This window comes from Dasypus novemcinctus, chromosome 12 (genome assembly GCF_030445035.2).
Source record: "Dasypus novemcinctus isolate mDasNov1 chromosome 12, mDasNov1.1.hap2, whole genome shotgun sequence".
NCBI classification, from domain to species: Eukaryota; Metazoa; Chordata; class Mammalia; order Cingulata; family Dasypodidae; genus Dasypus; species Dasypus novemcinctus.
This window is the reverse complement of record NC_080684.1, coordinates 80,067,712-80,095,468: the sequence shown is the minus strand read 5'-3', so window position 1 is coordinate 80,095,468 and position 27,757 is coordinate 80,067,712. Positions and strand designations below refer to the sequence as shown.

At 41.8% G+C, this 27,757-nt stretch overlaps 1 protein-coding gene across 2 annotated transcripts; it reads left to right on the top strand.

The window, feature by feature from the left end:
• The first annotated feature begins 309 nt into the window (after positions 1-309).
• On the top strand, positions 310-27,757 carry HAL (histidine ammonia-lyase). Of its 2 annotated transcripts, XM_004451526.5 has the most exons (20): positions 616-960; positions 1,595-1,655; positions 1,762-1,789; positions 2,147-2,221; positions 2,309-2,381; positions 2,472-2,538; positions 2,872-2,909; positions 3,575-3,700; positions 5,463-5,602; positions 7,495-7,542; positions 8,128-8,275; positions 9,103-9,198; positions 9,296-9,354; positions 10,884-10,964; positions 13,913-13,978; positions 14,053-14,218; positions 19,949-20,083; positions 23,644-23,752; positions 23,851-23,920; positions 26,124-27,757. In XM_004451526.5, the coding sequence occupies exons 1-20, from the start codon at positions 714-716 to the stop codon at positions 26,262-26,264; spliced, it is 1,974 nt and encodes a 657-aa protein (XP_004451583.1). In that variant the 5' UTR covers positions 616-713; the 3' UTR covers positions 26,265-27,757. The 2 variants fall into 2 exon arrangements, with proteins under 2 accessions (XP_012378026.1, XP_004451583.1); XM_012522572.4 differs by lacking the exons at positions 1,595-1,655; positions 1,762-1,789 and having other exon boundaries at positions 310-960.

The following is a 27,757-nucleotide window of genomic DNA, read 5'->3' as shown; positions in this document are numbered from 1 at the left end:
GTGGAGCTGGGACTCACACCTGTGACAGCCAGAGGTGATATCCTCCAAACCACGATGGCTTGTTCCAGACAATCGTCTGTGGTTGTTAAAATGACCTCTGGCCTCTGTGGTCTTCCTTTTTGGAAGGAAAGCTTCAGCAAACCTTGGCAGTGACAGAGAGTAGTTGCTCAATACATGTTTGTGGGATAAACAAATGAATGGCGATTGCCACACTCCCTGGTGTCACAGTTGGCCTGCAGGGTGCATTTTACAGTTGAGTAATTCCAGATAAAAACTGGAACATGGTGTTTATAGGTTGCCCATAGTGAAGGGGAACACAGGCAGAAGTCAGGGGAGAGGGGCAAATCAGGGACCCTCAACTAGAGGATAGCAGCACAGGAGCTGGCATCTCAGTCCTCCTGGGAGCCCAGTGCTCCCAGGAGCGACAGGTGGACAGGTGGCTCACCTGCTGCATCTCCCTCTCCCACCTCCAGCACGGCTGCAAGAAAACCGAAGCCTCGCTGTGGGGCGCTCACTAAATATTTGTCCAACGCGTGGATGAAGGAACAAGAAGGAGGGGCCATGTTTTTGCAAGTCCACCCTCGTCCTGCCTTCCCGACCACACCCCGGCAGGCACTCCTGGATAAAATCTCCCCTCCCTGCGACCGTCACGGGCGGAAGAGCAGGTGCAGCGGCGACCGGTGGCGGAGGCCTCAGGGGGCTGCGGCGGGACCATGCCCAGGTACACGGTGCACGTGCGCGGGGAGTGGCTGGCGGTGCCCTGCCCAGACGCGCAGCTCACGGTGGGCTGGCTGGGCCGCGAGGCCGTGCGGCGCTACGCCAAGAACAAGCCCGACAACGGCGGCTTCGCCTCGGTGGACGCCGTGCGCTTCCTCGTGCGCCGGTGCAAGGGCCTGGGCCTGCTGGACCAGGAGGACGCGCTCGACGTGGCCCTGGAGGACAACGAGTTCGTGGAAGTGGGTGAGTGGCCGGAGGGGAGGGTGCGAACTGGCGCTCGCGGTCTGGCTTGGTCCCTGGTTCCACTGTTCTCCCACCGCCGGGGAGAGGGTGCTGGGAAGCCCCCTGCTGAGTGCTTGGTGTGGCCTGGGCACCTTGCAGAGCGCGCTGTCCTAAATGCCCACACAACCCCGTGAGATAGGTAGGATTCTTGTCCTCATTTTACAGTGAGGCAACGGCCTTAGAAAGGAGACTTATTCCCAGGCAGGCAGTGAAGACTAGATTTGAACCCAAGACTGCAGGTCAGACTCCCTTTACGGAATCTTTTGAAGGTCCTTTTGTCTTTCAAAAGAACCTCACCAAACTCGAGGCCAGTAGCTCAGAGACCGGAGGAGTTGAAATGTAAAACAAAATGAAGTTGGAGGGGTTGGGCGGTTAGACCTTGAACTTTAACCCCACGTGTCTCTCCTTTAAATCTGCATCCTGCCTTTTGCTCTCCGCTGTAGCCACGCGAAGACCCCTTTAAGCGTCTGGAATCCTTGCAAAACAGCCATTTCTGTGGTGTTGCTCCATTTGACGAGCCCCTTCGTGGTTAACAGCAATGCCAGATGTAACCCGACTTTGTGGTTTCTGAGGGTCCCCTGCATTCTCATTTCAGTTATAGAAGGGGATGCAATGTCTCCAGACTTTATCCCATCACAACCGGAAGGAGTTTACCTGTATCCTTTCCTGCCGCCTCTGTGGTCCGCGCCGCGGGCTCCTCCTGCCAGACCACAGGGCGGGGGTTTTCCACATTATCCAATATTTTCCTTTAATTGGCTTCAGATACAGCAAATACCGGGAACCTGACAAAGTAAGCTTCAAACCACTTTCGTTTTGTTAAGAAAACTCAAGTCAGGGCTTGGCAACTCTTCCTTAGGGACGGGGAGGGTCAGCCAAAGTTATGAGTGACAGCCATCCATGGGGACAGGGTGTGTTCATCTTCAAGTTGGAGGGGAAGCGAGGGGGGGCACTGTGCTTTTGTGTGTCTAACTTTCTTCATTCAGCCTCCTTTTAAGCAAACAAGCTGCCTTTTAAATTAGCACATCATGTTCCCCAGCAGGGATAAAATTTCTGAAGTGCCAGAGATTGGTTCCCATGGGGCTTCCTTCCTGTTTTGTTCGCACAGTCAAGCACTTTAAACTCACAGAAATTCTCTTCTCCTGTGCAGTACATTGCCTTAGACGGGGACAGTCTGACCACAGAGCATCTGGTCAACCTGGGAAAGGGACACTACAAAATAAAGGTATGGAGGGAGGGAAGGCCCCTTTGGTTGTTTTCACCAAAATGTGGAAGTCTTTAACGTTCTCAGTTCTGACCAACATTTTCCTAGCTCACTCCAACTGCTGAAAAGAAGGTGCAGAAATCCAGAGAAGTCATAGATAGCATTGTGAAAGAAAAAACTGGTATCCTTTTCTCTTTTTTGTTGTAAAATTGCTTTTATAGACTTAAAGAATTCTTGCATCTAATTTTATGACATCTGCTTTTTATTCTAGTTGTTTATGGCATCACTACAGGTTTTGGGAAGTTTGCCAGAACTGTAATTCCCGTTGGTAAACTAGAGTAAGTTTGGTTCCCCAACCTCCAGCCCCCCCTACCCATCTCTCATCTTTGAGATTTCGGCCAACAAGGACAATCATTAACAGTTGGATTTTGGTTAAGGGGCATCTCATTCAATCTTCACAGCTTTGCAGTTGGGGGTCTTGCCCTATTTTACAGATGAAGCTCAGATTAACTACCATTTAGTGTTGAAAACACAGCCTTGCTATTTTCTTCCACTGCATCATGCTGCCTCACTCCTTCCAAGGATTTAGCTATTTTCCCCTTCATTTCCCCCGCTGAGCAAACATTTTCACTGCGAAGTGTCTGAGAGTTTTTTTCCCCTTTCTCTTCCAGGGAGCTCCAGGTCAACTTAGTACGTTCACATTCTTCAGGTACTTTATTCAAAATGCTAGGGTGTCTCCTGGTGCCAAATGCTAATGTAGATCTTTTTTTTTTAATGGTTAAATAAACCACAGCACAGTGGGATTCATCTTATAACAGCCATAAGTAAGGGACTAGTGCATTTTAAGGCATAACTGTCAAATTCCACTCTGGGGAGTAGAAGAGAAGCAGAAAGCATCAGACAAGACCACCTTCCAGCTGCATCTCAGAAGGAATGGAGGGACGGTGCTGGGACATGTGTAACATCATGCTGGCAGAATGGGGCATGCAGGGAACAAAACTTGTGACTGGAACCCAGTGAATTAGTTGGGAGGATGAGACGAGATGAGAAAATTTGCCAAAGAAACAGCACCCATCAAATTGTGAAGGGTCTCTTGTTGAGGACTTTATTCTAAAGGTATTTGGGAGGATGAGGGTTCACAGAAGCATCCCAGGAAGGGGGCTGAGAAGCAAAATGGGTTTTACAGTAATCTTGAAGATGAGACCATGAGAAGTGAGACAGCTGGAAGAAGAATAGTACAGTGATGCGAGTCAAGAGGAGAAGGGAGACAGGAGAATGGACTGGAGTGGAGAAAGATTTGAGGGAATTAGGTGGCCTTGAGGTAGAAAGGGGTTTGGTTTTCTTGGAGGGGAAAACATCAGTTCTCTTTTATAGGTGTTGGAAAACCACTGATTCCTGAGAGATGTCGGATGCTCTTGGCTTTAAGGATCAATGTCTTAGCCAAAGGATACAGTGGCATTTCCCTGGAGACCCTCCAACGAGTTATAGAAGTATTTAATGGTAATGCACTGGATGCCCAGATTGACCCTCCATTGGGGCTGGGCGTATATCACTTGGTAAATGTCCACTTGGCTGGGACAAGAAGACATAAAATAATTGAGGTGAATGGAAATGGACTTGGCAAGAAGGAGGATAGCTAGAAATGGGGACAAGAGGAGGCAGCAAGTGAGGTAGGCAAGCTTACTCTCACATGCTTTAACACATTCTGCATCACCCTTCACTTAGCATTTGGCATCTTTAAACGCAGAGCAGGTCCCTTAAGTCTGGCCTTAAGTGCAGTGCTGGAGAGAATCTTTGATCCAGTGGTACCCGAATGTGGTTCCAGAAGTTGCATTTAAACATCTGAGGAATGTAATGATTTCTGGGCACGCATTCCAAAGTTCTGGTTTGTGCCTGGGAATCTCATCTTAATGCTCCCCCAGAAGATGAAACAGCCAGGCTTGAACAATTGAAACCCAACTTCTTGCAATGACAGAAAAGACATCCAAGAGGTTAATGACTTGCTTGCAATCACAAAACCATAAAATGACAGGATATGATACAACTCAAATCTTTGGAGCTTACTTGTTGGATAGGAAAATTCCCATGTGGAGAGAGGATGTGAAATTCTTGGAAGGTCGTTTTCTCTTCTCACAGACTAGGATAAACCTTCTAGGTCTACAGAGGCTCAGGATCTTATGAGAGCTCCCATGCTAAGGATACAAATGTATCCTTAATATACATATATAATAAATAATAAATATAACACATCAATCATGAATAGTAATTTGAATGAACAATCTATAGTACTTAGGACTGTGCTAAACAGACCCGTAGCGATTCCACCACTCCCACTTCTACTCCCTTCCTAGTCTGTCCTACTATACGCCTAAATTCCCAGATGGTACAACTTCAACTTGAACCCACCTCTGCTTTATGGGTGAGTCTAAGGCACCTCTAGGTCCCTGGAACTCTAAGAATTCCCCAAGCTGAACTACGATCTGGAAGCTGGCCTGTGGATGGCACTGCCTTATCCTACTGACATCATTTAGCAGTTGGAAGAAATTATCAGATAGGAATCTGATTAGATTTCAGAAAAATGAAGCCTCTATTTTGATAACTTATTGGGAATTTATTACAAAATAGAACATGTTCCTTTATAAGTAGTTGGGGTGGCAGAATGGGTGACTAGGAAAATGGCAGAAGAGACTGTTGTTATGCCTTTACTGTCCCAGAGTTCCCCTGTTAACACCTTAGTGTATGTATCTTTCTAGAACATTCAACAGTACTTTCCTAAAATATTACCATTTGCTTTGCAGATTAAACATCTCCATGTTTCCCAACATTCTTCAGTAGCTTTGAATGGCTACACAAAATTTGGTCACATGAATGTACCTTAATTCTGTATTTAGACAATTTCTAATTCTTTGTTCTCATAAACAAGTCCCTAATGAACAACAGCTAGTTCCTGATCATATCTTAAGATTCCTTACCAGTATTTCTAGAAATGGAATTACTAGGTCAAATTAGAACATGCACATTTTGAAGTCTTTGTTACCAGGAGAGTCCTCCCTCCCTCTTTCCTCCTTCCTTTTCTTTCCCCTCCCATCCCCTCTCCTCCCCTCCCTCCTGTGCTTGGGGAGTTGTCTCTCTCCAGGTCTTTAAGCCATAAGGTGATAGTATTTTGGCATATAGGGGGTTGGGGGCAGATGGAGACGTCTTTCTGGCCAGCAAGAACCGGAATGAAGTACTCAGGAAATAATGGTGCCTACTTCTCTCCTAGCCTCCTGCCTGCCTTATGTTCCAGAAAAAGGAACCGTTGGTGCCAGCGGAGACCTTGCCCCACTCTCTCATCTTGCTCTTGGGCTAATTGGAGAAGGGAAGATGTGGTCTCCAAAGAGTGGCTGGGCTGATGCTAAATATGTAAGACTAATAACAGCTTCCATTGAAGTGACTGCCCTAGGCTGGACACAGGGTGGATTTGCACGCTTCATATCACTTAATCCTGACAGCAGCCCAGTGAGGGGCCAATACTATCCCTATATTATGGATGAGACAACTGAAGTTTTAAGTCAAACTAGTCAAGGGTAGTAGCTTCTATGCTAGACTTCTGAACTAGTGGTCACATTGGTAAAAAAGTACTGCTGCTAGTGTTTAACCCAGGCATTTATTCTATGCCCAAATACTTCCAGTGCCTACCAGGGAGTATCTGAATACTGTCACAAGTTTATTTAGGAGACAGTCTTGCACGTGCAGGGCTGGCAGATCATAGCCCTTGTCATATGGCCTCTGGAAAGCAGGCTCCACTTTTTTCCCAAGCTCCCACCCCACGTGTTGTTCAGAAAGCCTTGTTTTGCTAAAGCTCATGATTTCTTCATCTATCTCTGAATTCACCAGTGCAGCCCAGAGCATTATTTAAAGAGTCATCTCTAATCAATGGCTAAGAGATCCTCTAACAGTAAATAAGAGCCAAGGAAGGCCAAGGAAAAAGTTAAGGAAATAGATAATCCTTATGGTGATTCAGATTCCAGATTATCTTTCTTCAAAACAGCTTCATTTTATTTCTTATGTACAGTGTCTACCCCAACCACCTTCCTGCAGCATTCAGCCTGACCTTTCCAAACAGCAGATCGAAACATGTCCTGGTTAGGAGAACTTTGTAGGAGAAAGTCTAAACTTAAAGTGGCTTGCAGCATTCTTGTTTGCCATGCTATTTCCCATAATCTCTTCCCCCAGGATCATACAGTACAGAACCTGGATGTTTCTTGTAGCTGGAATGTGCTTTGAACTAAGCAGAGGGGCAGCACATATCCATTCTTCTCCTCCTTCTGATAAGGCCTCTGAGAAGCTTCCCTCTCTGCTTCTCTGGGTCTTTTCCCTACCTGCCCCCTCCCCAAAATCCCTTTTGCCCCTCCTTTGTGCTTTCATAGCATCTTCTATGAGCATTTTCCTACCACCCTACCTACTGCTGCCTCCTGGAGCACTTATGCTACTACTCTATTGCCCCCTAGCTTGTCTGTCTCCAGCCCCAGCCCAGAGTGAAGAGGACAGAGATTGCTTCTGTCTTTGCTCTAATGCCCAGAGCAGAATCTGTCACCTAACAGGTACTCGATTGTATTTTGTCAAGTTGACATAGTAAACGGTACAGACACTGCCTTTCCTTAACAATCCCTTTCCTACTTCCCTAGAGGAACCTTAGCTTATTAGTGGCTGTTTTCACTTTCTTTCATTTCAGAAGATCATTCTGCCCATTCTCCTTACACACACACGCACACCACACACCAGATTTGGTTCTCATCCATTAGGCCCATAATCTGCCCCATACGGGTGTTCATACATTTGCCACCCAAGCAAGGAGTCCCGCTCTGAAGGCTGCCAGTGTTTAGATAAGTAGAAATGAAGGTGGAGGGGTTTTTAGGTCAAACTCTGGAAGTAGAGTGAGAGCAGGGGATGGGAAGCCAGCCTTATCTCAGCAGAGGGTGTGTGCATCAGTACAAAGCAATAAAAAAGGTGAATCACTAAGGTGGAACCTGAACATGATCCAGAAACCGAAATTTTCAAGATGATTTTGTAAGCAATAGAAGTACTCACTTGTAAGTACAAAAATTATTTGAAAGATAAGTCTGCTTTCAGACCAAAGAACAGAATCAGAGAATAAACCAGAGAACACAAACAGACCCAATTTGTGTACATCTAACCTTTATAAAATAGACCTTTGGGCTTAAAGATCTTTTATTGTGTGCCATAGGAAACTAAACATAGTTTGGTATTTCATTTTATACCTTTCATCTCTATTTTTTAAAATCATTTTATAGGTACTAGAAGCCCATGGATTGAAACCAATTGTTTTGAAACCAAAAGAGGTAAGTAAATACAAGGAAAATTTGTTCATATTAACAAGTCTTATTTTTGCACTATTTTCCATCAATGTCATTGTCATAGATTATTAAATGGCTTACATGTTGGTTGAAAGTTGGTCACTGCAGAAAGGAGCTCCTTCCATCAACATTTTTAAGTCTTCACACGACAAATGCTTAAGGATTACTTTAGGAAATTAAGCATCAGATCAGGATGTGGGACGTACTAACAGTCTGGGACTAGAATTATTTTGAGGTGTCTTATCTACAATGGTGACAGGTTAAAGAAGAAATGGAGCATGATTAAGAGCTAAAAATTTTATGCGCAGTCTATACTCTGGAGCCACCATTGCTGCCATGGAAATGGAAATAATTAACAGGCCTTCTGTTTGCCAGATTTGTGCTAAAGCCTTCTCATTTGATGGCACCTAATCTCAAATGCTTGAATAAGCCATTTTGGCCTTCACTTTGGAAAACATGAACAGCCAACTGGAGGGCTGTTCCCTTAAAACAGCAAATGAGGCGAGCTCTACTTGTATGTAGATGAGTTAGGGTCACTAGAGGTGCAAACGCTTCTCTCCTTCCCTCCAGGGTCTGGCTCTCATCAATGGGACGCAGATGATCACCTCCCTGGGCTGTGAAGCTGTGGAGAGAGCCAGTGCTATTGCACGGCAGGCTGACATCGTGGCAGCCCTGACCCTCGAGGTGCTGAAGGGCACCACCAAAGCCTTCGATACTGGTCAGCATGCTTCTCCTGCTCACCCCGAAGCTGGTGGGGCTGGGTGGTCTTTGGACACAGGAGAGGTGGGGTGGGTGGTAGGGAAGAAGAGGTGCTAGGGCATATGCCCATCACTGCTGTGGCTTCATCTCAGTTATTCTGTACTTGCTTCTTGAAACAACCACGTTTTATAGACAGCAGCTGACCCTGAGAATTGAATGACCTGCCCCAGATTATCTGGGTCTGACTCCCAGATAATAGTATAGTCCTAAGAATCTGTTCATTGGAATTTAGAACTAGAGTAGAATTCACATTGGTTCCCATTAAAAATCTGGGAATGCAGAATGGGTGTAGCTCAGGTTTGAGTTCCTGCTCTGCATATACGAGGTATAGAGTTCAATCCCTGGGACCTCTTAATAAAACAATCAAACAAACAAACCTGGGAGCAAAAAACAATATAAATGGGACCTTATCTAGAAAGTCGTTATTTTGAAAGACTCCCTACTATTAAAAGTAGCACAGAAGACTACCTATAAATTACTTAAATTAGACCATTACGCACCTTCTGTCCATTATCAGCCCAAGTCTCTTCAAAACAGACCCCGTGTTTTGAGTTGAATTCCCAGCAGGCTCAATGCAAAGTTTTCTCTCAGATATTTAAAGTACAAAGAATCAGGTTGAAAGGGAGTATTTTCTGTTTTGGGGTTAAGTTTCTAATTCCAAGGTGTGCTTTAGGACCCTGGACTTTTTGAGGGCCATGTTGGCACCTTTGAAAGTCCTGAGTCATCAGTGGCAATTCATTCTAAACATAAGATAGACTCAGACATTTTCTCTTTCATCAATTCTAGACATTCATGCTGTCCGCCCTCATCGTGGGCAAATTGAGGTTGCTTTTCGGTTTCGATCACTCTTGGACTCTGATCACCATCCATCAGAAATAGCAGGTCTGGGCATGTTTATGTGCGTGAGCTTATTTGGCTATACGGTTAATGACAGAATTGGTAATATGTCCCTGTCTTATCCCCTCCACCTCTTTCACAGAGAGTCACAGGTTTTGTGATCGAGTTCAGGATGCATACACTTTGCGCTGCTGTCCACAGGTAAAAAAACACACACAAATAAACAAAACAAACAAAAAAATACAGTTAAGTTTCTTTTTTTCCCCCCAAATTTAGAAATCATGTAGTAGGCCATTTATAGTCCAAATTTCTTTATTGCTTCCCTTAAAAATTATGTGTATTATATAACACTTTCATTTACAGTTATTAAGTTTCTGTTCTTTTCTTTTGCATTGCTTTGCTCGAACCCCTGGTCAAAGGAATTCAATAGCCAATTTCTGGGTTGGTTAGTTAGAACACTGAAAATTCTGGGAAATAGCATCATCTTAACCAGTTATTGGAGTTTTGTTGGTTCTCCCTGTTTAGACAGAACTTGAACTAGCATGTCAGGGATGTTCACAGGTAAGTCTAGTAGTAGCATTTCAAAATTCAAATGTTCCCTGTCTGCATTTGATATTCAGACAGAAATCATTATAAATGATATGTCAGGCTTAACTTAACAATGCAGATGATCTGGGATGGCTTTAGGCATCCAGAATTACAGATGTGGCAACTAATTTACATATGGCCAAGTAATCAGACAACTGACAATTAGCTGAATAAGGGATTCACAGGCATTTTAAGAATGAAACACCACCCAGCTTTCACCAAGTCCCAGTTAATAGTGTAACACGGAGACATAAAAACATAATTTCCTTCTACTCAGTAAGCTCCACATAGAAAGATTGCTAAATTAAATCTACAGTAAGACTCAATTCTAGCTTAAAACCTCCCTGACTTTCTAATAATGAGCAGACTATGTGAGAGGCACTATTTTAAGTGTCTTACATGGATTGATTCATTCAGTCTTCCCAACTGTTGGAACTTTGGGTGCACTTGTTCCCATTTTGCAGTCGGGAAACTGAAGTACAGAGCTGAGTAACTTGCCCAAGGTCCTTCAGGGAGGTCTTTACTTCCTTTATGTCTGGGAGAAGCTGGGAGACAGGCACTGCTTTAGAGCATTGTTGTTGTCTTTGAGCTTGGTACGGGGGTAGCTGCCATAGGTACATTCTAATGCGGTACCCTCCTCCTATGCAAATGTAACCTCCTTGGATAAAAGCTACCCTCTGAGTGATTTTTGTATCATCTCTAAGTGTTCATCTGGATTATTTTATTTAATTTTCACAAGCGATAAGGTAGGTACTACTCTCTGTTTTCTAAGTCTATTTCTGTTTCAACCACACACTTAAGTCACTTGCCCAAGTCCTGTTAATAACCATGGCATTGAATTAGCCTGATCAGCTATATCTCAAGTTGGCATTCTTTCTCCTACACTGCGCTGTTTTGTATAGCCTGATCTAAGGTGAACCCATATTTGATGAATTTATTCTAATCAGTTTTATTGTGCACCTGGAAGATTTATAACAAAGTTACCTTTCAATTCTAATAAATGAACAGTTTATAAATTCCATAGTTATAACTGCAAAGCACTTTCTGGGGAAAGTCTGACAGTGTTACCTTGTAAGAATAGTGATGTCTTACACACTTACAGGAATCAATTGGTCATATATTTTATTTTGATTGTATTTTAGGTCCATGGTGTGGTGAATGACACTATAGCATTTGTGAAGGACATCATTACCACAGAACTCAACAGTGCAACAGATAATCCTGTATCTTTTGACTGTCTGCTAAAAGTATAGAATTCCATCTGGTAATTTTAGGACATGCTGAGGTGATCATTTTGTTTAGAATCTCAGTTCTGTCACTCCATTTTGACACTAAATACCTGAGACTCAGAGGTAAATGATTTGTTCCAGGTCAGAGCTGGTAAGTGGCGGAGGTACACCTGTGAACCCAATTTCTGGTTCTGAGATTAACATGTTGTGCTTTCAAAATTCATCATTAAAGACAAAAGGAGGTCTTTTAAGCATTGACTGAGATGTTCCATAGAGACATTTGCCCTAACACTTAATGCTGAGGTTGTTAGTAAAAGGATGGAGACTCTGGGTAGGCTGGCATTGAGCAAAACGTCCTGGTTTTAGTAACCCATGATGCAATAAGCAAAGGGCAACCTTTCAACATTTACCCAAGTATTTATTAAAGAGTCATGGCTTTCCCCATCCCAAGTCTTTATTTCTAAGATGGACTTTGCTCAATTCAATGCTTACACATTTGCACAGAGACCTGTAAGAACACCTCCATTTCTCAATGACTGGGTGCTTCTTTCATTAATGGTGTAGTTCTGTGAGGGCAATCTTTTTTTTTTTTTTAAACTGTGGTAACAAATATAACATAAAATTTGCCATTTTAATCATTTTAAATGTACAATTTAGTGGCATTAATTACATTTACGGTATTGTGCCATCCATTATAAAAATGTTTCCATCATCTCAAACAAAAATTCCCTATCTATAAAGCAATAACTCCTGCCATCTTGTTTTTACCTATAGAATAGTCTGTGATGGTTTAGTTCCCTGGTAATTGGTGTAATTGGTTAGCAGTCACATGACAAAACCTTCACGGAGGCAATATTGCTTTTAAAGACCACCAAGCGCCTTAAGAATCTATTTGTATTCTATGACCGCCTCTGTTTAACCCTGGAGAAAGGGCTGAACTGGCAGCCCTAGAAGTGGGGATTCACAGCCTGAGTTTCACAGCAGTGATATAAGGTTTCTCACAAGATGTTTTAGTGTGCCTTTTCTAAGTCTACTTCAAGGTGTGTTTTATGTCCTCTCAGACTATTTTACTGCTAAGTCAAACTCACTAAATAATCATCAGGATTGTGGGTCTCTCAACTCACTAATCCACACTTCCTCTCCCCCAAATGTAGTTTTCATGAACTATATGCAGTCTTGTATTGTGTACCAATACTTGCACTGTATGGGAGAGGTATCCATACTACACTTAATTTAGACTTGAAAGCTTATCATGCTGAGTAAAAAAAAAAAAATTGCTGTTGAATAACTAAATCAGGATTAGGTGGATAATTTTCTACTAAATTTTACCTCCTCCCACCTACTGCAGCAAATATTTTCAGCAAAAACTCCTTTACTTTCTCGATTAAAGAATCTTAATTATTGAGTGAGTTTCCAGTAGTCTCATATTTGGGAGTTCTCCTCAATACTGGTACTATCTGAAAGGATATTCTTTCACTTTTCCATTGCAGTTTAAGAACACTTATTATACTGTGTTGGATATTATAGGAGTTAAATTCTGATTGCTAATAATCCAGTCTGGGAAACCAGCATACAAATTTGGAACAACTAGAGAACAGTAGAACATGTTTAAGTTCGAAACTGGTGTGGGGATCATCTGCTTTAGGGATTCAGAGAATGGAGAGTCAACCAAGTCCTGTGGTTGGGAGCAGGTTCATGGAGAAAAGCAGAGGCTCTTAGTCATAATAGGCACACCATTTTATGTACAGAAAAGAGTAACTCCAGGGAAGGGGACTTGGCCCAATGGATAGGGCGTCAACCTACCACATGGGAGGTCCACGGTCAAACCCTGGGCCTCCTTGACCCATGTGGAGCTGGCCCATGCGCAGCGCTGATGCGCACAGGGACTGCCCTGCCATTCAGGGGTGTGTCCGTGTAGGGGAGCCCCACGCGCAAGGAGTGCGCCCCATAAGGAGAGCCGCCCAGCGCGAAAGAAAGTGCAGCCTGCCCAGGAATGGTGCCACACACATGGAGAGCTGACACAAGATGACGACAACAACAATAAAGAAACACAGATTCCCGGTGCGGCTGATAAGGATAGAAGCAGTTACAGAGGAACACACAGCGAATGGGCACAGAGAGCAGACAACTGGGGCGGGAAGGGAAGATAAAAAAAAAGAGTAACTCCAAACTTAACTAAATTAATCTAACCTAGTCATCTCCAGCTCTTTGAAAATCAGAAACTTTCCCCCACACAGTGAATTCCTAGTGAAGAGGAAGTAAATATTCTTTAGCCCACTAGGTGAAAATTCATTCTCTGGAACCAGGGATGTGGACCTCTGGTTTGATGCCTGCTGGTGTAAATAAAGTGCATGATAGAAGGGAATTATCACTGAGAGTAATAATATTCAGGGAGTTTAGAGTTGCTTCCTCCTTGAATGGGCTTTTGGGGACCTATTGGCCATCAACTCTTGAAAATGCTGGCACAGAACACTGAGTACAGAGTCTGAAAATTTTCCCAGTGGTGCTTGTTCCAGGTGTTTTAGTGGCTGCTCATCAGCAGACTCTTCCATTCAGCAAATTCTCCTATGGAGCATAAGCTCACAGTGCCCATTGAAAAAACAGAATTAGCTTTTAAACTGATGTCCTGGTCTCTGTAATTAACTGTAGGGTATAAACTTCTTCATGTTTTAAACTTCAGGGGGCAAGTACTAACTACCAGATTAATGTATTAATAGTTATGGTTTCTTGAGAACCACCAATCTCAAGAGAGATTCATCTTGAAGGTTTTTATGCTTTTGTGTCCCTTTATGTCAGCATTTGCTTGTGGGAAGACTTCTTCCCTCCACCCCACATTTATAAAAGGGCAGCCACGTCAACATTAAAAATGAGCAGCTTGGAGAAGGAGTTATACTTGAAGTCATCAGGAAATGCTATGTTCAAGCCTTAACCTCTTTTGAAAGATGGTGTTTGCCAGTAGGGGCGAGACTATTTCTGGAGGAAACTTCCATGGTGAATACCCAGCCAAAGTAAGCTTTTTAGAATTGCTTCTGACCCTGACAGCATACTCCATTATAGGTTGACTGAAGTGAGACTCTTTCAGGCTCTGGATTATTTGGCCATCGGTGTCCATGAACTTGCCGCCATTAGTGAAAGAAGAATCGAAAGGCTCTGTAACCCCTCCCTCAGTGAGCTGCCTGCCTTCCTGGTGGCTGAAGGTGGTCTGAACTCTGGGTTCATGATAGCCCACTGCACAGCTGCAGCCTTAGGTAAGAATACTGCCTTTTCCCGGGACACAAGACCACCCCCTAAGGGCCTTTCCATTCTGTCTTTCAAATTCTGTCTTTGAAAAAGGTCTAACGTCTAAGAATTTTTTCATTACCTCCATTAGCATCCTAGCTCTCTCAGTATAAATGCAGCAGGCTGTCTCAAATATTTTTTAGAAAAATAAAATAAAATAAATCCTAAATAATGTTAGTGAAACATAATAATACAACAATGACCTTGTATATTAATAATTTCTTTATGTAAAACAATTTGACGTTGCTTATAAACTTTGTCTTTGTGCTTCTTTTCCTAATCTCAATTTGAAGGCTACCAGGAGAAAAAAATCAAGATGTTTCTAGTTAATGGTGAAACTGCACACTAAAAATATAAAGATTTTATTACAATTTACAAAAATGATTATAAGAAGCAGGTGTTCTCTTATTGCTGATTTCTTTTTCTTCTTATTAGAGAAGTTATATAGGTTTATAGAAAACTCATGCAGGAAACAGAATTTCCTATATCCCCCTTGCACATGCAGATTTCCCTGTTATTAACACTTTGCATTAGTGTGGTACCTTTGTACAATTGACAAAATAATATTATAATTATACTGTATAATTAACTGTAGTCCATTAAGGTTTACATTAATGGACTACATTAAAACTGTAGTTTACATTAAGGTTCACTCTGTGTTTTCTTTTAAAATTTTTTTCTAGTAACTATGTACTATCTAAAACTTCCAGTTTCCTCTACTTTCAAATATATAATTCAGTGCTATTAATTACACTCAGAATGTTGTGCTACCATCACCACCATCCATTACCAAAACTTTTCCATCACCCCAAACAGAAACGCCTACCAATTAAATATCAACTCCCTTTCCCTACCCCACCCCTAGCCCCTGGTAACCTATATTCTAGCTTCTGATCCTGTAAATATGATTATTCTAATCATTTCATACCAGTGAAATTATACAGTATTTGTCTTTTATGTCACTCAACATAACATCTTCAAGTTTCATCCATGTCATCACAAGTAGAGAACTTCACTTCTTTTTATAGCTGAATAATATTCCATTGCATGGATACACCAAATTTTGTTTATGATGGACACTGGGTTGCTTCCGACTTTTGGCAACTGTGAATATTGCCGCAATGGACATTGGTGTGCAAATACCTGTTTGCGTTCCTGCTTTCAATTCTTTAGGGTATATAGCTACAAGAGGGATTGCCAAATCATATGGTAATTCTATACTTAGCTTTCTGAGGAACTGCCAAACTTTGCCACAGTAGCTGCACTATTTTACATTCCCACTGACAATTAGCAAGCATTTCATTCTTGCCACATCCTTCCCAACACTTGTTATTTTCCTTTATTTTTTAATAACCATTCTAATGGATGTGAAATGGTATCTTCTTGTGGTTTGGATTGCATTTCCCTGAGGCTAATGATACTGAGTTTCTTTTAATGTGCTTACTGGCCATTTGTATATCTTCTTTGGAGAAAAGTCTCTTCAAGTCTTCTGACCATTTTTAAATTCATCTTTTTACTGTTTTTCTGCATCATGTGAGATGATCCTGTGTTTTTTTTCCATTGTTCTATTTATGTGGTGTATTACATTAATTGATTTCCTTATATTGAATCATCCTTACATACTTGGGATAATATTTTTCAGTTTATTTAGACTTTTGTGACTAAATATGTGGTCCACCCTGAAGAATGATCCATGTGCACTAGAGAAGCCTGTGTATTCTGCTGCTGTTGGGTGAAGTGTTCTGTAGATGTCTCTTGTAGATGTAGTTGATTTAGAGTATTAGTCAAGAGTTCTGTTTCCTTATTGATCTTCTGTCTAGATGTCCTATCCATTGTTGAAAGTAGTATATTGAAGTCTCCTACTATTTTCTTCTTTGTCCTTTAACATCCTAAATCTTGTAACAATCATTTTTCATTTGATACCAACTTAACTCCAATTGCATACATGTACACTGGTCCTAACCCCTCTGTCCCCCCACCTTTTTGTCGTACTTATTACAAATTATATCTTTATACATTGAATATCTGGAACTGTAGATTTATCATTACTTTTATGTTTTTGCCTGTAAGAAGTAAAAGTGAAGTTACATACCAAAAATACAACATGATAATACTGGCATTTGTAATTACCCAAATAGTTACCTTTATCGCAGACCTTTATTTCTTTATGACACTTTGAACCACTGCCTTCTTGCCTCCCTGGTTTCTGATAAGAAATCTCCATTCAATCTTATTGGGACTCCCTTGTACATAACACAGTGCTTTGCTCTTGCAGCTTTCAGAACTCTCTCCTTTTCCTTGGCATTTGACAATTTGATTACTTTGTGTCTTGGCATGGTTCATTTGCCCCAGACTGCTTAGTGTGCTTGGTGTTTGTGGAGTGCCTTGAATGTGCATATTCATGTCTTTCATTAAATTTGGAAAACATTTTGCCATTATTTCTTTGACTATTCCATTTGCCCATTTCTCTCTTCTCCTTCTGGCACTTCCTTGAGTGTATATTGGTACACTTGATGGTGTCCCACGGGTCTCTGAAACTCTGTTCACTTTCTTAAAAGTTCTTTTTCTTTCTGTTCCTCCACCTGAGTCATTTCAATTGTCTTGCCTTTGAGTTCACTGATTCTTTCTCTGCCAGCTCCAAGATGCTGTTGAAACCCACTAGGGAATTTTTTGTTTCATTGTGGTCTTCAACTCCAGTATTTCTGTTTGATTCCTTCTTTTAAAATCTGTTTTTTTGTTGAGATTCTCATAATATTCATTCATCGTTTTCCTGATATTGTTTAGTTCTTTCTCTGTGTCTTCTTTTATCTCCTTTGAGCAAACTGAGTACTGGTTTTTTTAAAGCCTTTGTCTGGCATGTCCAAAGTCGGTTCTTTTTAGCTAATGGTTTCTGGGTTTCCTTGAGGGCAGGAGCTAACAAAAACATACAAACTTAAGCAAAAAACACCTTCCCAGTCTTTTCACATTGGCTCGGGGTTGACTGGTGCCCTGCTTCAGAGTTTAGCCCACCTGTGAAGATCAACCCAAGGCACATTTGTGGTACTGGATCCTGTCTGTAATTTCTCAGCCTGCTTCTTGCCCTGGATTTTTTCTTGCTGCTGGCCTTGGGAATTCCCCATATACAGGAAATCAGATACCTCCTCTACTCTCTATGAAATTGATCTCTTAGGTGTGACTTAATGCAGGTAGTCATTTGTTCAGGCTGCTTAGTCTTAATTGTTTCTTCACAGCATTTAGCTGTTCCCTGCTTTTCCCGGCACAGCAAGTTCCAGAAGGGTGAGCCTGAGATGAGTTTCCTAGTACCGTCTTTCAGGGTGACACCCAATAGATTGGCATCTACTTGCAGGCCCTGCAGTGTATGCACAGGGGTTACCCTGCTGCCCCAGAACAGGGCCAAGGAACCCTCAGTGGGAGCACAGACTGGCTCGACACCATTTATGGGAGGGGCCAGCAAGGGTGCTATGAATTTCTACTTTTGTTTAAAGCTGCTTTTTAAAAATTTGACACTTACCCCATTATCGCAGCCCTTTACGTACTTTCCAGAATGCTGAGGAAGATGCCAGATTTTGCTAGTTGTTTAAAGATTCTGTCGGGGGATGGCACCCTGGGGCATCTTACATCACTAGCTTGGCTGACCAGAAGCCAGTATAGCTGATTTTTGACTCAAGATTGTAAGGGACAGATAAATAACTCATTGGAACAGCTCCTGGCACAAAGAACTTCACTTATAGTCACTTGCTTAATTCTCACAACAACCATGAGGTAGGTACTATTATTACCTACCTGAATATCTGAGAAGTCAATTGACTGATCCTATATTTCACACTTAGTAAGGGGTAGAGCGGAATTCAAACCCAAGCATTTTGGTTCTTGAATCTGTGCTCTCACTTCAGTCAATAAAGGAGGACCTCATTTTAATAAATACATAATCCCAAAATAGGTTTGCCAGATTTAACAAATAAAAATGCAGGATGCCCAGTTAAATTTGAACTGCTTGGGACATATTTATACCAAAAAATGATTTCTTAATTACCTGAAATGCAAATTTAACTGTGCATCCTCTATGTTATCTGACAGCCCTACCCCAAGAGGTAGGATACACATGCTGGATCCAAATCCCAGGTCTGCTATTACTTTTAGTGTTATAGTGAGCAAGTCTCTTAATCTTGCTAATCCTACTCACTCCAGTGTAAAAACGGGGCTGATAAACTTACCAGATGGGGCTGGTATGAATATTAATTGACTTAGCTCTTCTAAAACCTTGAAACTGTGCTTGACACACGATAAGCACTAATTGAATGCTGTCAATAATAGCATTGGTCATAACCCCTTCCTCGCGTAAGCCTTTCTAGAACTCAACACAAATAACCAAGAGGCCCTGAATTCAACCTTTCCTCTGAACCCAGTATCTTCTATTTGCTTCCTTACTTGCTTATTAAAATACCTCCTGAAAAGGTAGATACGTCTCATGTTAAATGGTGGTAGGAGAAAGGTCATTTAAATGCTGCCTTTTAGCTCTGGTAATGGTGCATAATAGAAATCTGCTGTTTTATTAGGTTGGTGCAAAAGTAATTGCGGTTTTGCATTGTTGAAATTTATTTTTTGACATTGAAATACATTCTTAAATAAATGTGGTTAGATTATGCATCAAATAAATAAATAAATAAATGCTGCCTATTAATTGCTCAGCTTGCTTTCATTATAATGACCCTGGTTGGTGTTTTTCTCATTTTTGGTCACTTGTCCTGTGAGTTACCTTTCTGAACAAGCCTCTCCATACTCTGCTTACCCATATAACCCTCCGTTTAGAGTCCAGAAATGTGGGACTTTCAGTGCTGAGGCTGGAAAGCCCTGGGCAAACGAGAATGAGTTGGTCTCCCTTGTTTATAGCTAGATCATGTCAGGAGAGGATTCCTTGTAGCCTAGAATCCAATTGAAGCTTCACTCAGAGCCCCATTCACGGTCAAACAAAGGGAAGGAACTTATTTGAATTTGACATTTCCTATCTTCTGGAGCTGGAGAGAAGGAGCTCTGTGATCTAGGCCCTCACTATTCAAAGTGTGATCTTCAAATCTACAATTTGGGCATCAACTGGGAATGTGTTAGAAAAACAGAATCTCAGGCCCCACCCCAAAATTAGTATTAGCAATTTTACAAGATCCTTGAGTAATCCATGTGCACAAGAGTTTGGGAGGCATCTCCTCCCCAAGATAGCTCTGCCAGGAACCGAGCCCTTGCTTAAACAGCGAGACACTTATGTCCTCATTGCACAGTCTGAACTGTTACATCTTCTTGCCCAAGATCTGTGGATCCCACCTTATCCTAACTCCAGGCCTGAATTTTAATTTTGCTTCCTTGTTGGCACAACCAGTCACATGGTTCCCAAGTACCTGGAGAGGCTGACTTGTTTTTTTCTAGTCTCCCTGGCATTCTAAATGCTTCCAATGTTTTCCACTTGGCTTTTCCCTGGTCTTATCTCAGAACTCACTATACTTTTAGATTCCCTGTCACTTTAGGAAAAAAATCTACCTCCTTGTTTTTCCCAAAATAGCTTTGTACCATGCATTGCTTTGATTATGACTCAAAGCTCCTGAAAGGGTATTCAAGGCTGTGCAGCACTTTGGGGAAGCCAGAGGCAATTTTGGCATTTTAACCCATTACAGTCAATCAGTATTTTAACTTGCACTGACTTCTTGCAGTTTCTGAGAACAAGGCTCTGTGCCACCCGTCGTCTGTGGACTCTCTCTCCACCAGCGCTGCCACAGAGGACCACGTCTCCATGGGAGGATGGGCAGCAAGGAAGGCCCTCAGGGTCATCGAGCACACAGAACAAGGTAATCCCCTCCAGCCCGGGACTCCAGGCCTGGCAGAAAGACCACTGCTGCATCAACATCTCCTGGGAGTTTGTTAGAAATGCAGATTCTCAGGCCCCACTGCAGACCTGCTGAATCAGAAACTAACAGGGAGAGGGGAGCAACTTGGGCTTTAGTGAGCCCTCCAGGTGATGCTGATGCTTCCTGAGATTAAGAACACTAAACTATGCAGAACTAAGCCTTTTCATTGACTGGCTTTTTTTTTTTTTTAAGTATATGAGAACCCTCATATACATTTCACTTTGATTCAGTAGCACATTTACTTCATTTTTTTCTTTCGCTTTTTCAGAATTATTTCTAAGCAAATTCCCATCATAGTATTTATTCCTACATGTTCCTTTTGTGTGTTTCTTAAATATAAAGGTTTTCTTATTGCTATGATGTTATTTTCCTGTCCTGGTATCACTACTGATTATGTATTTGGGTTTTCCCAATTATTTCAATATCCGTACAGTGGATTTGTTCAAATAAGGATGCAAGGCCCGTATTTTATTTTTGGTTGTTGTGGCTTTATGTCTCTTTTAATCTAGAACAGACCCTCTCCTTTTGTTTCTCCATTCCATCATTTATTAAATAGGGCAATTTTCTTGTAGAATGACAGACATTCTGGATTTGCCTGTTTACTTCCTTGTGGTGTCACTTTTAACTTATTCTTTGTCCTGTGCATTTTCTGTAAATTGAAGTTGGCTCTAAAGACTTGAGAAGATTGAGGTCCAACCTGTATAACAAAGATACCACATAGGTGGTGCTGTCAGGCCAAGCCCTCACCCTACTCCCCTTCTTAATTGCTGTATTTTTTGTTTTTTTAAATAATGGGACATGGGCTTTGTTTAGGCATTGTTCTCTAAATTCCTGCTTTTATGCAATTGTATAGAAGTGGTTGGCTGACAAAATAGTATCATTATTTTATGGCAACTGGGAAGGAGCTGAGAAGCCCTAGCCCAACACATCCACACATATTGGTTGACAATAAAATTGTTATCTGCATTATTTACTCAGTGGTTCTTTTAAAAAAAATTTCTCGGGGGTTACAGCTTTATAGAGATGTAATTCACATATCAATAATTTGCACATTTAAAGTGTACAATTCAGTGGTTTTTAGTATTTCCAGATTGTGCAATCATCAATTTTAGAACATTTTCATAACCCTCAAATGAAATCCTGCACCTTTTAGCCATCATTCCCCTGCTGCTCCATCATTCCCTTCCCAGGCCTAGGCAACCACAAATCTACTTTCTGTTTCTATAGATGTGCCTATTCTGGACATTTCATATAAATGAGAATCATATAATATGTAGTCTTTTGTGTCTGGCTTCTTTCTCTTAGAATAATGTTTCCAAGGTCCATCCATGTTGCCGCATTTATTACTACTTCATTCCTTTTTATTGCCCAATAATATTCCATTGTGTGGCTATACCACATTTTGTTTATTCATTAATCAATTGATGGACATTTGGGTTATTTCAACCCTTTGGCTGTTATGAACAATGCTGCTGTGAACATTTATGTACAAGTTTGTGTGTGGACATATATTTTCTTTTCTTTGGATTACATAATACCTAGAGTGGAATTGCTGGGTCATATGGTAACTTTATGTTCAATTTTTTGAGGAACCACAAGACTGCTTTCTAAAGTCACTGCACCATTTTACATTCCCACCAGCATTGTTTCAGAATTCTGATTTCTCCTATGCTTGCCAACAGTTGTTATCATCTGTCTACCGCAGTGTGTTCTTAATGTTCACTCTTAACATGGTTTCCCCATTGCACACGTAGCTCTGGCCAAAAACTTAAGGATCACCTTTACCTATCCTCATAGTTTTTATCGAATCCTTCAGCAAAATCAATCCTACCTTCAAAAGACTCCAGAGTCAAGCCTCCCTCATCTCCTTCTGATTGCATTCTTGTTTTTTCTCTTCTGTTCCTCTATAATCACCACACACAATAACCAGGGGAGCATTTTAAAGCATAATTTAGACCACATCGTTCCCTGCTGAAAATTTCCCAGTGACTTCCTATTGCTCAAAACAAAATCCAGCCTCCTGCAAGGCTGCATATGATCTGACTCTCACTCCCACCTCTCCCATCTCCTTCGCTACCGTGGAACAACAGTGTTCTTGTAACTGGCAATGCATCCTACTTCAGTGCTTGTGTCCTCGCCCGTCCTCATGCCTTAACACATTTCCCCAAGGATTTCATGTGGTTCATGTCCTCACTCAACCTCTGAAGCTGCCCTGATTTCCTCTTGGATAACTTCCCTGCCTACTCCAGCTCCAACCATTCTTTCCCCTATTCTCTGCTTTTTTTCCTAATAGCACTTACTACTCCTGATGCTCTGAAGCTTGTTTGTCTTTCCTAGAAGACTGTAACCTCCACAGAGATGGGTATCTTGACTCTCTTGGTTACACCCTTAGATGTCCCTTGAATAGCTCCTGGTACAGGCTTGGTGTGTGAATGTTTACATGACAATAAAGTTGACATTATACATCTAAATGATAGAGCCAGCTAATCTGAGATGAATGGTTCTGAAATAGGTCTTACATTTATATCAGTGAGGTACAATTAAACAAATAAATTGCTGCTTATAGTTCAGCCATGTTCATTGCTTCTTAACAATTAGCTCTAATTACAGATACTAAGCAAATAGCTATAAATCTTGGAATCCAACAGTGTTAGATATAAAGTATAAGCTAAGTGTCTGCTTTTGATAGCACCTAGTAATTCTTCATGACATGGTTAACTACTGTGAGGGCCAGAGAATAATTCTACCTAGCTGAGTGAGATGGCCTTTACCATTTGAGCACCATGGATTAAACAGTGAATACGATGTGAATGGAGAAATAACAGATTTCACTAGTGCAGAACAATGGGAAGCTTCTTGGGTAGATCTGAGGATCTGGTAACCTAGACTGGTAATTGTCTCACTTCTCTCCTCACCACGTTGGTGGTTTAAAAACAATTGAACTTTATTTTCTCACAGTTTGGAAGGGTAGAAGCCCAAAATCAGGGTGTTAGGCCATGCTCCCACTGGCTGCTTTGGGGGAGAAGCATTCCATGGCTCTTCCTAGCTTTTGGTGGCTCTCAGCAGTCCTTGCTGTTCCATGGCTTATAGCTGCCTCCATCTTTAAGTGGCCCTCTCCCCCATGTCTTTCTCTGTGTTGTCTCCTCTTCTTATAAGGACCCCAGTCGTTGAATTTAGGATCCTTCCTAAATCCAGGATGATTTCATCTTGAGATCCTTAACTAAATATACCTGCAAAGACCCTATTTCCAAATAAGAGCTCTTCTGAGGTGCTTAGTGGCCATGAGCTTGGGAAGGGTCCTCTTCAACCCAGTACACCATTAAAGATGCAGCCAAGGGGTTAGAAAAGCAGGTTTAAAATGGTAAGCAAATACTAAGGCATCTTTATTTGCCAACAGACAGAGAACCAGCCCTCCATTAATTGGCTGGTGATGGTCATTTATATTTCTTAAGCCTTAGGTGCTATTTAATCAGCCATCCCCTCTGCATTTCTTGTTTCAGTGCTGGCCATCGAGCTCCTGGCAGCCTGTCAGGGCATAGAGTTTCTACGCCCCCTGAGAACAACCACTCCACTGGAGAAGGTCTATGACCTGGTGCGCTCTGTTGTAAGGTAAAGTCAATCACTTCCCTGGAAGTTACAGTGTTTAAGAACTGTGAACCCTGGCCGCGTTAATGTTTGGCTAATGGACTGGTGTGCTTTCTCTCCAGGCCCTGGATAAAAGACCGCTTCATGGCCCCCGACATCGAGGCGGCACACAGACTGCTAGTAGAGCAGAAGGCAAGCTGACCACTTGGCTCATTTCACGGTTTTTGGTTATGATGGGAAAGCAAAGCGGGAGTAGGGGCTGGGGAACCATTGTCTCGTTCCTTTGTTTCCTGTCTGTTCCTGGGAAGAGTACAGAAAGGTACTGAGCAACCACCAAGAAGCCATTTGACAAAGGCTTAAGTGCCCCAGGTTGTGCCCAAACATTGACTAAGCATTAGAACTAAACCGGAGTTTTTAAAATAACAACTTTACTGAGATATCGTTCACATACCAAGATTAGCCCTTTTAAAGTGTACCATTCAGCGGTTTTTAGGACATTCACGGAGTTGTGCAACCATCACCACAATCTGCTTTCAGAACATTTCCACCACCCCAAAAAGGAAACCCACTCCCATTAGTAGTCACTTCCCATTCTTTCCTGCCCCCGCCCCTGGAAACCACTAACATACTTTGTTTCTATGGATTCGCCTACTCTGTACATTTCAGGTGAACAGCGTACTGTTCTCAAGGTTCATCCATGTTATAGCATGTATCAGAACATTATTGCTTTTTTAAAAAAATTAGAGAAGTTGTAGGTTTACAGAAAAATCATGCATAAAATACTGACTTCCAATAGACCAGCCTATTATTAGCACCTTGCTAATATGGTACATTTGTCACAGTTCATGAAAGAACATTTTTATAATTGTACTGTTAACTAGAGTCCATTGTTTACAATAGGGTTCACTGTTTGTGATGTACAGGCCTATGGTGGTTTGGTTTTTAAAACTTTTTTATTCCAGTAACATAGACACAACCTAAAATCTCCCCTTTTAAATATATTCTAAAATATAACTCAGTGTTGTTAAATTCATTCACAGTGTTGTGCTACCGTCACCACCATCTGGTAAGATGGTGTTTTAGGACAAGTATTCATGGGGAGAAAATGAGATGAGAGGTTCATAGCTCCGCCTTCCCCAAGAATGTCCTCTTTCATTCAAAAGTATTTTCTCTTTCTGGTGATTCTATTGCAACTACTACCACTAGGTGTAAAGCCTGCATAGACCTGGACAGAAAACCAAGGTCTATGAGTCTGTTTAGTGCTCTGGTGTGTCTCTGCCTCTATCACGCTGGATGAGACATGGGTTCTGTGAACTCTGCTCATTTCCTCTGCTGCAGACCACAGTACAGAGGGGTACACGTGGTTTGCTGGGTACGCGGGCCTAGGAGGCTGACTCATCTTTTTAATATACTTTTTAAAGTTCTCTAAGCTTGTGTAGTAGCTTGTGGGTATCACTGTTCCCTAGAATCATTTGGCTGTCCCTATCACAGTTGCTCTGCCTTTGGGGAACGATTTTCCCTTTGAGCTTCACACCTATCGTTTCCAAGTGTGCCCTGCACACTTTGAAGGAAAGCCCTTTGCCAGCTTTGGTGCTAGGAGAGCAGTGCATGAGAGGTGGCTTTTGAAAGAATATATTTTTCTAAGGTAATACAAAAGAATAGGACAGCCTCCTGGACTGTCAGCGGGCTTCAGATTAACAGCAACTGTAAATAAAAAACAGGACCTTAAATTTGAGATCTGGTACTTAAAAAAAAATGGGTTGGTCAATGGAGTAAAAACTAAGCAGTTGGAGGCAGTGCTTCTCAAACTGTAATGCTTGTATTAATGTAATATGTACATGAATCTCCTAGGGCTTTGTTAAAATGCAGATTCTAATCCAGTGACTCTGGAGGGTGGGGCGCTGACATTCAGACGTGGCCCAGGGGATGGTGCTGGTGGTCCACAGGCCCCACTTTGAGTAGTAGGGCTCCAAGGAGCAGCGCATACATGGCCTGGGAATAGAGCAGTGAGGAAACCAATAAACTACTTCATATTCTTCACGGCCTAGCCTTAGAAAACGCTGTCATATTCTGAAGCAACCTCCTTAACTCTGTCCATACTGAATTCTCTGCTTATTTTTGGTTTTAATCTGTTTTTGGTGCTTTGGAAGAGGAAGCAGCTGAAACTCGTCAAAGTAACTTTAAAAAAGTTTTGGACTTTGGAGTGTAAAAGCTGTTAATGCAGCCAGAGACTGACACAGATCATGTGACAAACGGCTTAAAATAAAAGCCAGCAAACAGGGGCTAGCTATCTAGTCAGCTATAGGGAATGTTGACTTCCAGAGCAGCTGACGTTTAATGGCATGTGAAAACAGAAATGTCAACATTCTGACTTTGTTTTGTCCTTGCTTCTCAGGTTTGGAAAGTAGCTGCACCATATATCGAAAAATACAGAATGGAGCATATTCCAGAATCAAGACCCATTTCTCCTACTGCCTTTTCACTGGATTCTCTACAGAAGAACTCTGCCAAACTCCCAGAGTCTGAGGATCTTTAAGGGGCTTTCCCATTGATGTGCAGATCAGAAGGTTCTTAGTTTCACAGAAAGCAATATTATGCTGAGGGAGAGACCTAAGAACTTTCCTAGGAAGTTCAATCCATTATAAAATTCCATTCTCCTAAAACCTATTTTGATTAGCCTGATAATGGTATTTCGGTTGCTCTATCCTGCACTGTGCTCTTAGACACAATTTGAGACATGCCAATTGTTTTTAGGTTATATGTGCTTATTCCTCAATAGCATCAACAAATTCCTGTCTCTTCAAAGAGAGAAGAGTAACCTCAAGTTGCACTGTGCCTGTCTTACACTCTTGGCATTAGATGAACTCAAATCCAGAAACAGATTGATAGCATTATTTTCCAAAAAATTAGACTTTTTTGAACTGTATTTTTACTTGCTTTGACAAGCTCTCCACTAGTTAACATCTTTCGCTGATTGTACTGTGGCAAATACTCTTTAATAGGCCTTTATAAATAACCATTGTAAATCATAATTTGTCCTTAAGCTGCTCTTTCTTCTATTAATTGAATCATAGTAAAGAATAGGCAATAAACTGTGTATTTCATATTTTTCAAGTATCTCTAGACATATCAGAAACAGGACTAATATGCTTAAATTGGAGTTTGAGGTTAGTATTACCACATTCTTACTATGTGTTAGTTCCCTATTCCAATTCATATAATAACACTAAGAAGCCTCATCATTTCACAGATAAGGAATCTGCTGCTCAGAACTAAACCAATCCCCTCTCTGCAAAGATAATCATTAAAATAAAGCCCTATTGACAAAGGTCTAATGGGCCCTAGGATGTGTTACTTAATCTGAGTTTGTTCCCCTCCCCTCCACAAAAGAAGATAAAGGGCCAACTGGGAACCTTACTTGTAACCGTCCAGGTGAAGGACAAGGCAGATGATCTCTTGGCTACCCAAGGTTAAGATCCATGACATTTTCACCTATCATGCCTCCATATGCAAGGCACGCTAAGTGGAGGAGATTGAAACCATGGCTCTAAAAGCTGCAGCCGATCAAGGAAAGGACAGACACACTTACCAGCTTGCCTACCCAATTGCAGCCTAAAATTGGACCAAAAATAGCATTTTTATTCTTTAGGTGGAAAAAAGTCCCCAGGAAAGGTGGAGACAGAAGTGAAAATTGCTGCCTATCGCAATTCAGTCAACAAAAAATGTGCCAAGGAGACTGTTGACCTAAGGTTTGTTCTTGAGGCCACCCTTTGCTAAAATGTAAACACACACAAATGAAGTTTTTTCACTCTTATCCACACGCAGCCTCCCAGCCAGTAAAACCCAACAGTATGATGGCTGCTGTTCACTCTTGTTTGGGGAGTGCAGCATGGGGTTCCTCGCAGCCCTACAGTCCTTTGGGGCACCTGACACTTTGCTGCTGAATGCTTCTATACAGCTCTGTTAGAAACTGACACCCTTGCCTTCAAGGGTACTTCAAGGATAAATATGGAATCTACTAAGTCTCAA

What these genes read in the sequence shown, in the direction of transcription:
- HAL (XM_012522572.4), top strand. Translation starts at nt 538, where the DNA reads ATGAAGGAACAAGAAGGAGGGGCCATGTTTTTGCAAGTCCACCCTCGT. An exon ending in CTTTGCGCTGCTGTCCACAG is followed by an intron (nt 9,355 to 10,883) that starts GTAAAAAAACAC and finishes ATTGTATTTTAG; the next exon opens with GTCCATGGTGTGGTGAATGA. An exon ending in CTGCACAGCTGCAGCCTTAG is followed by an intron (nt 14,219 to 19,948) that starts GTAAGAATACTG and finishes GACTTCTTGCAG; the next exon opens with TTTCTGAGAACAAGGCTCTG.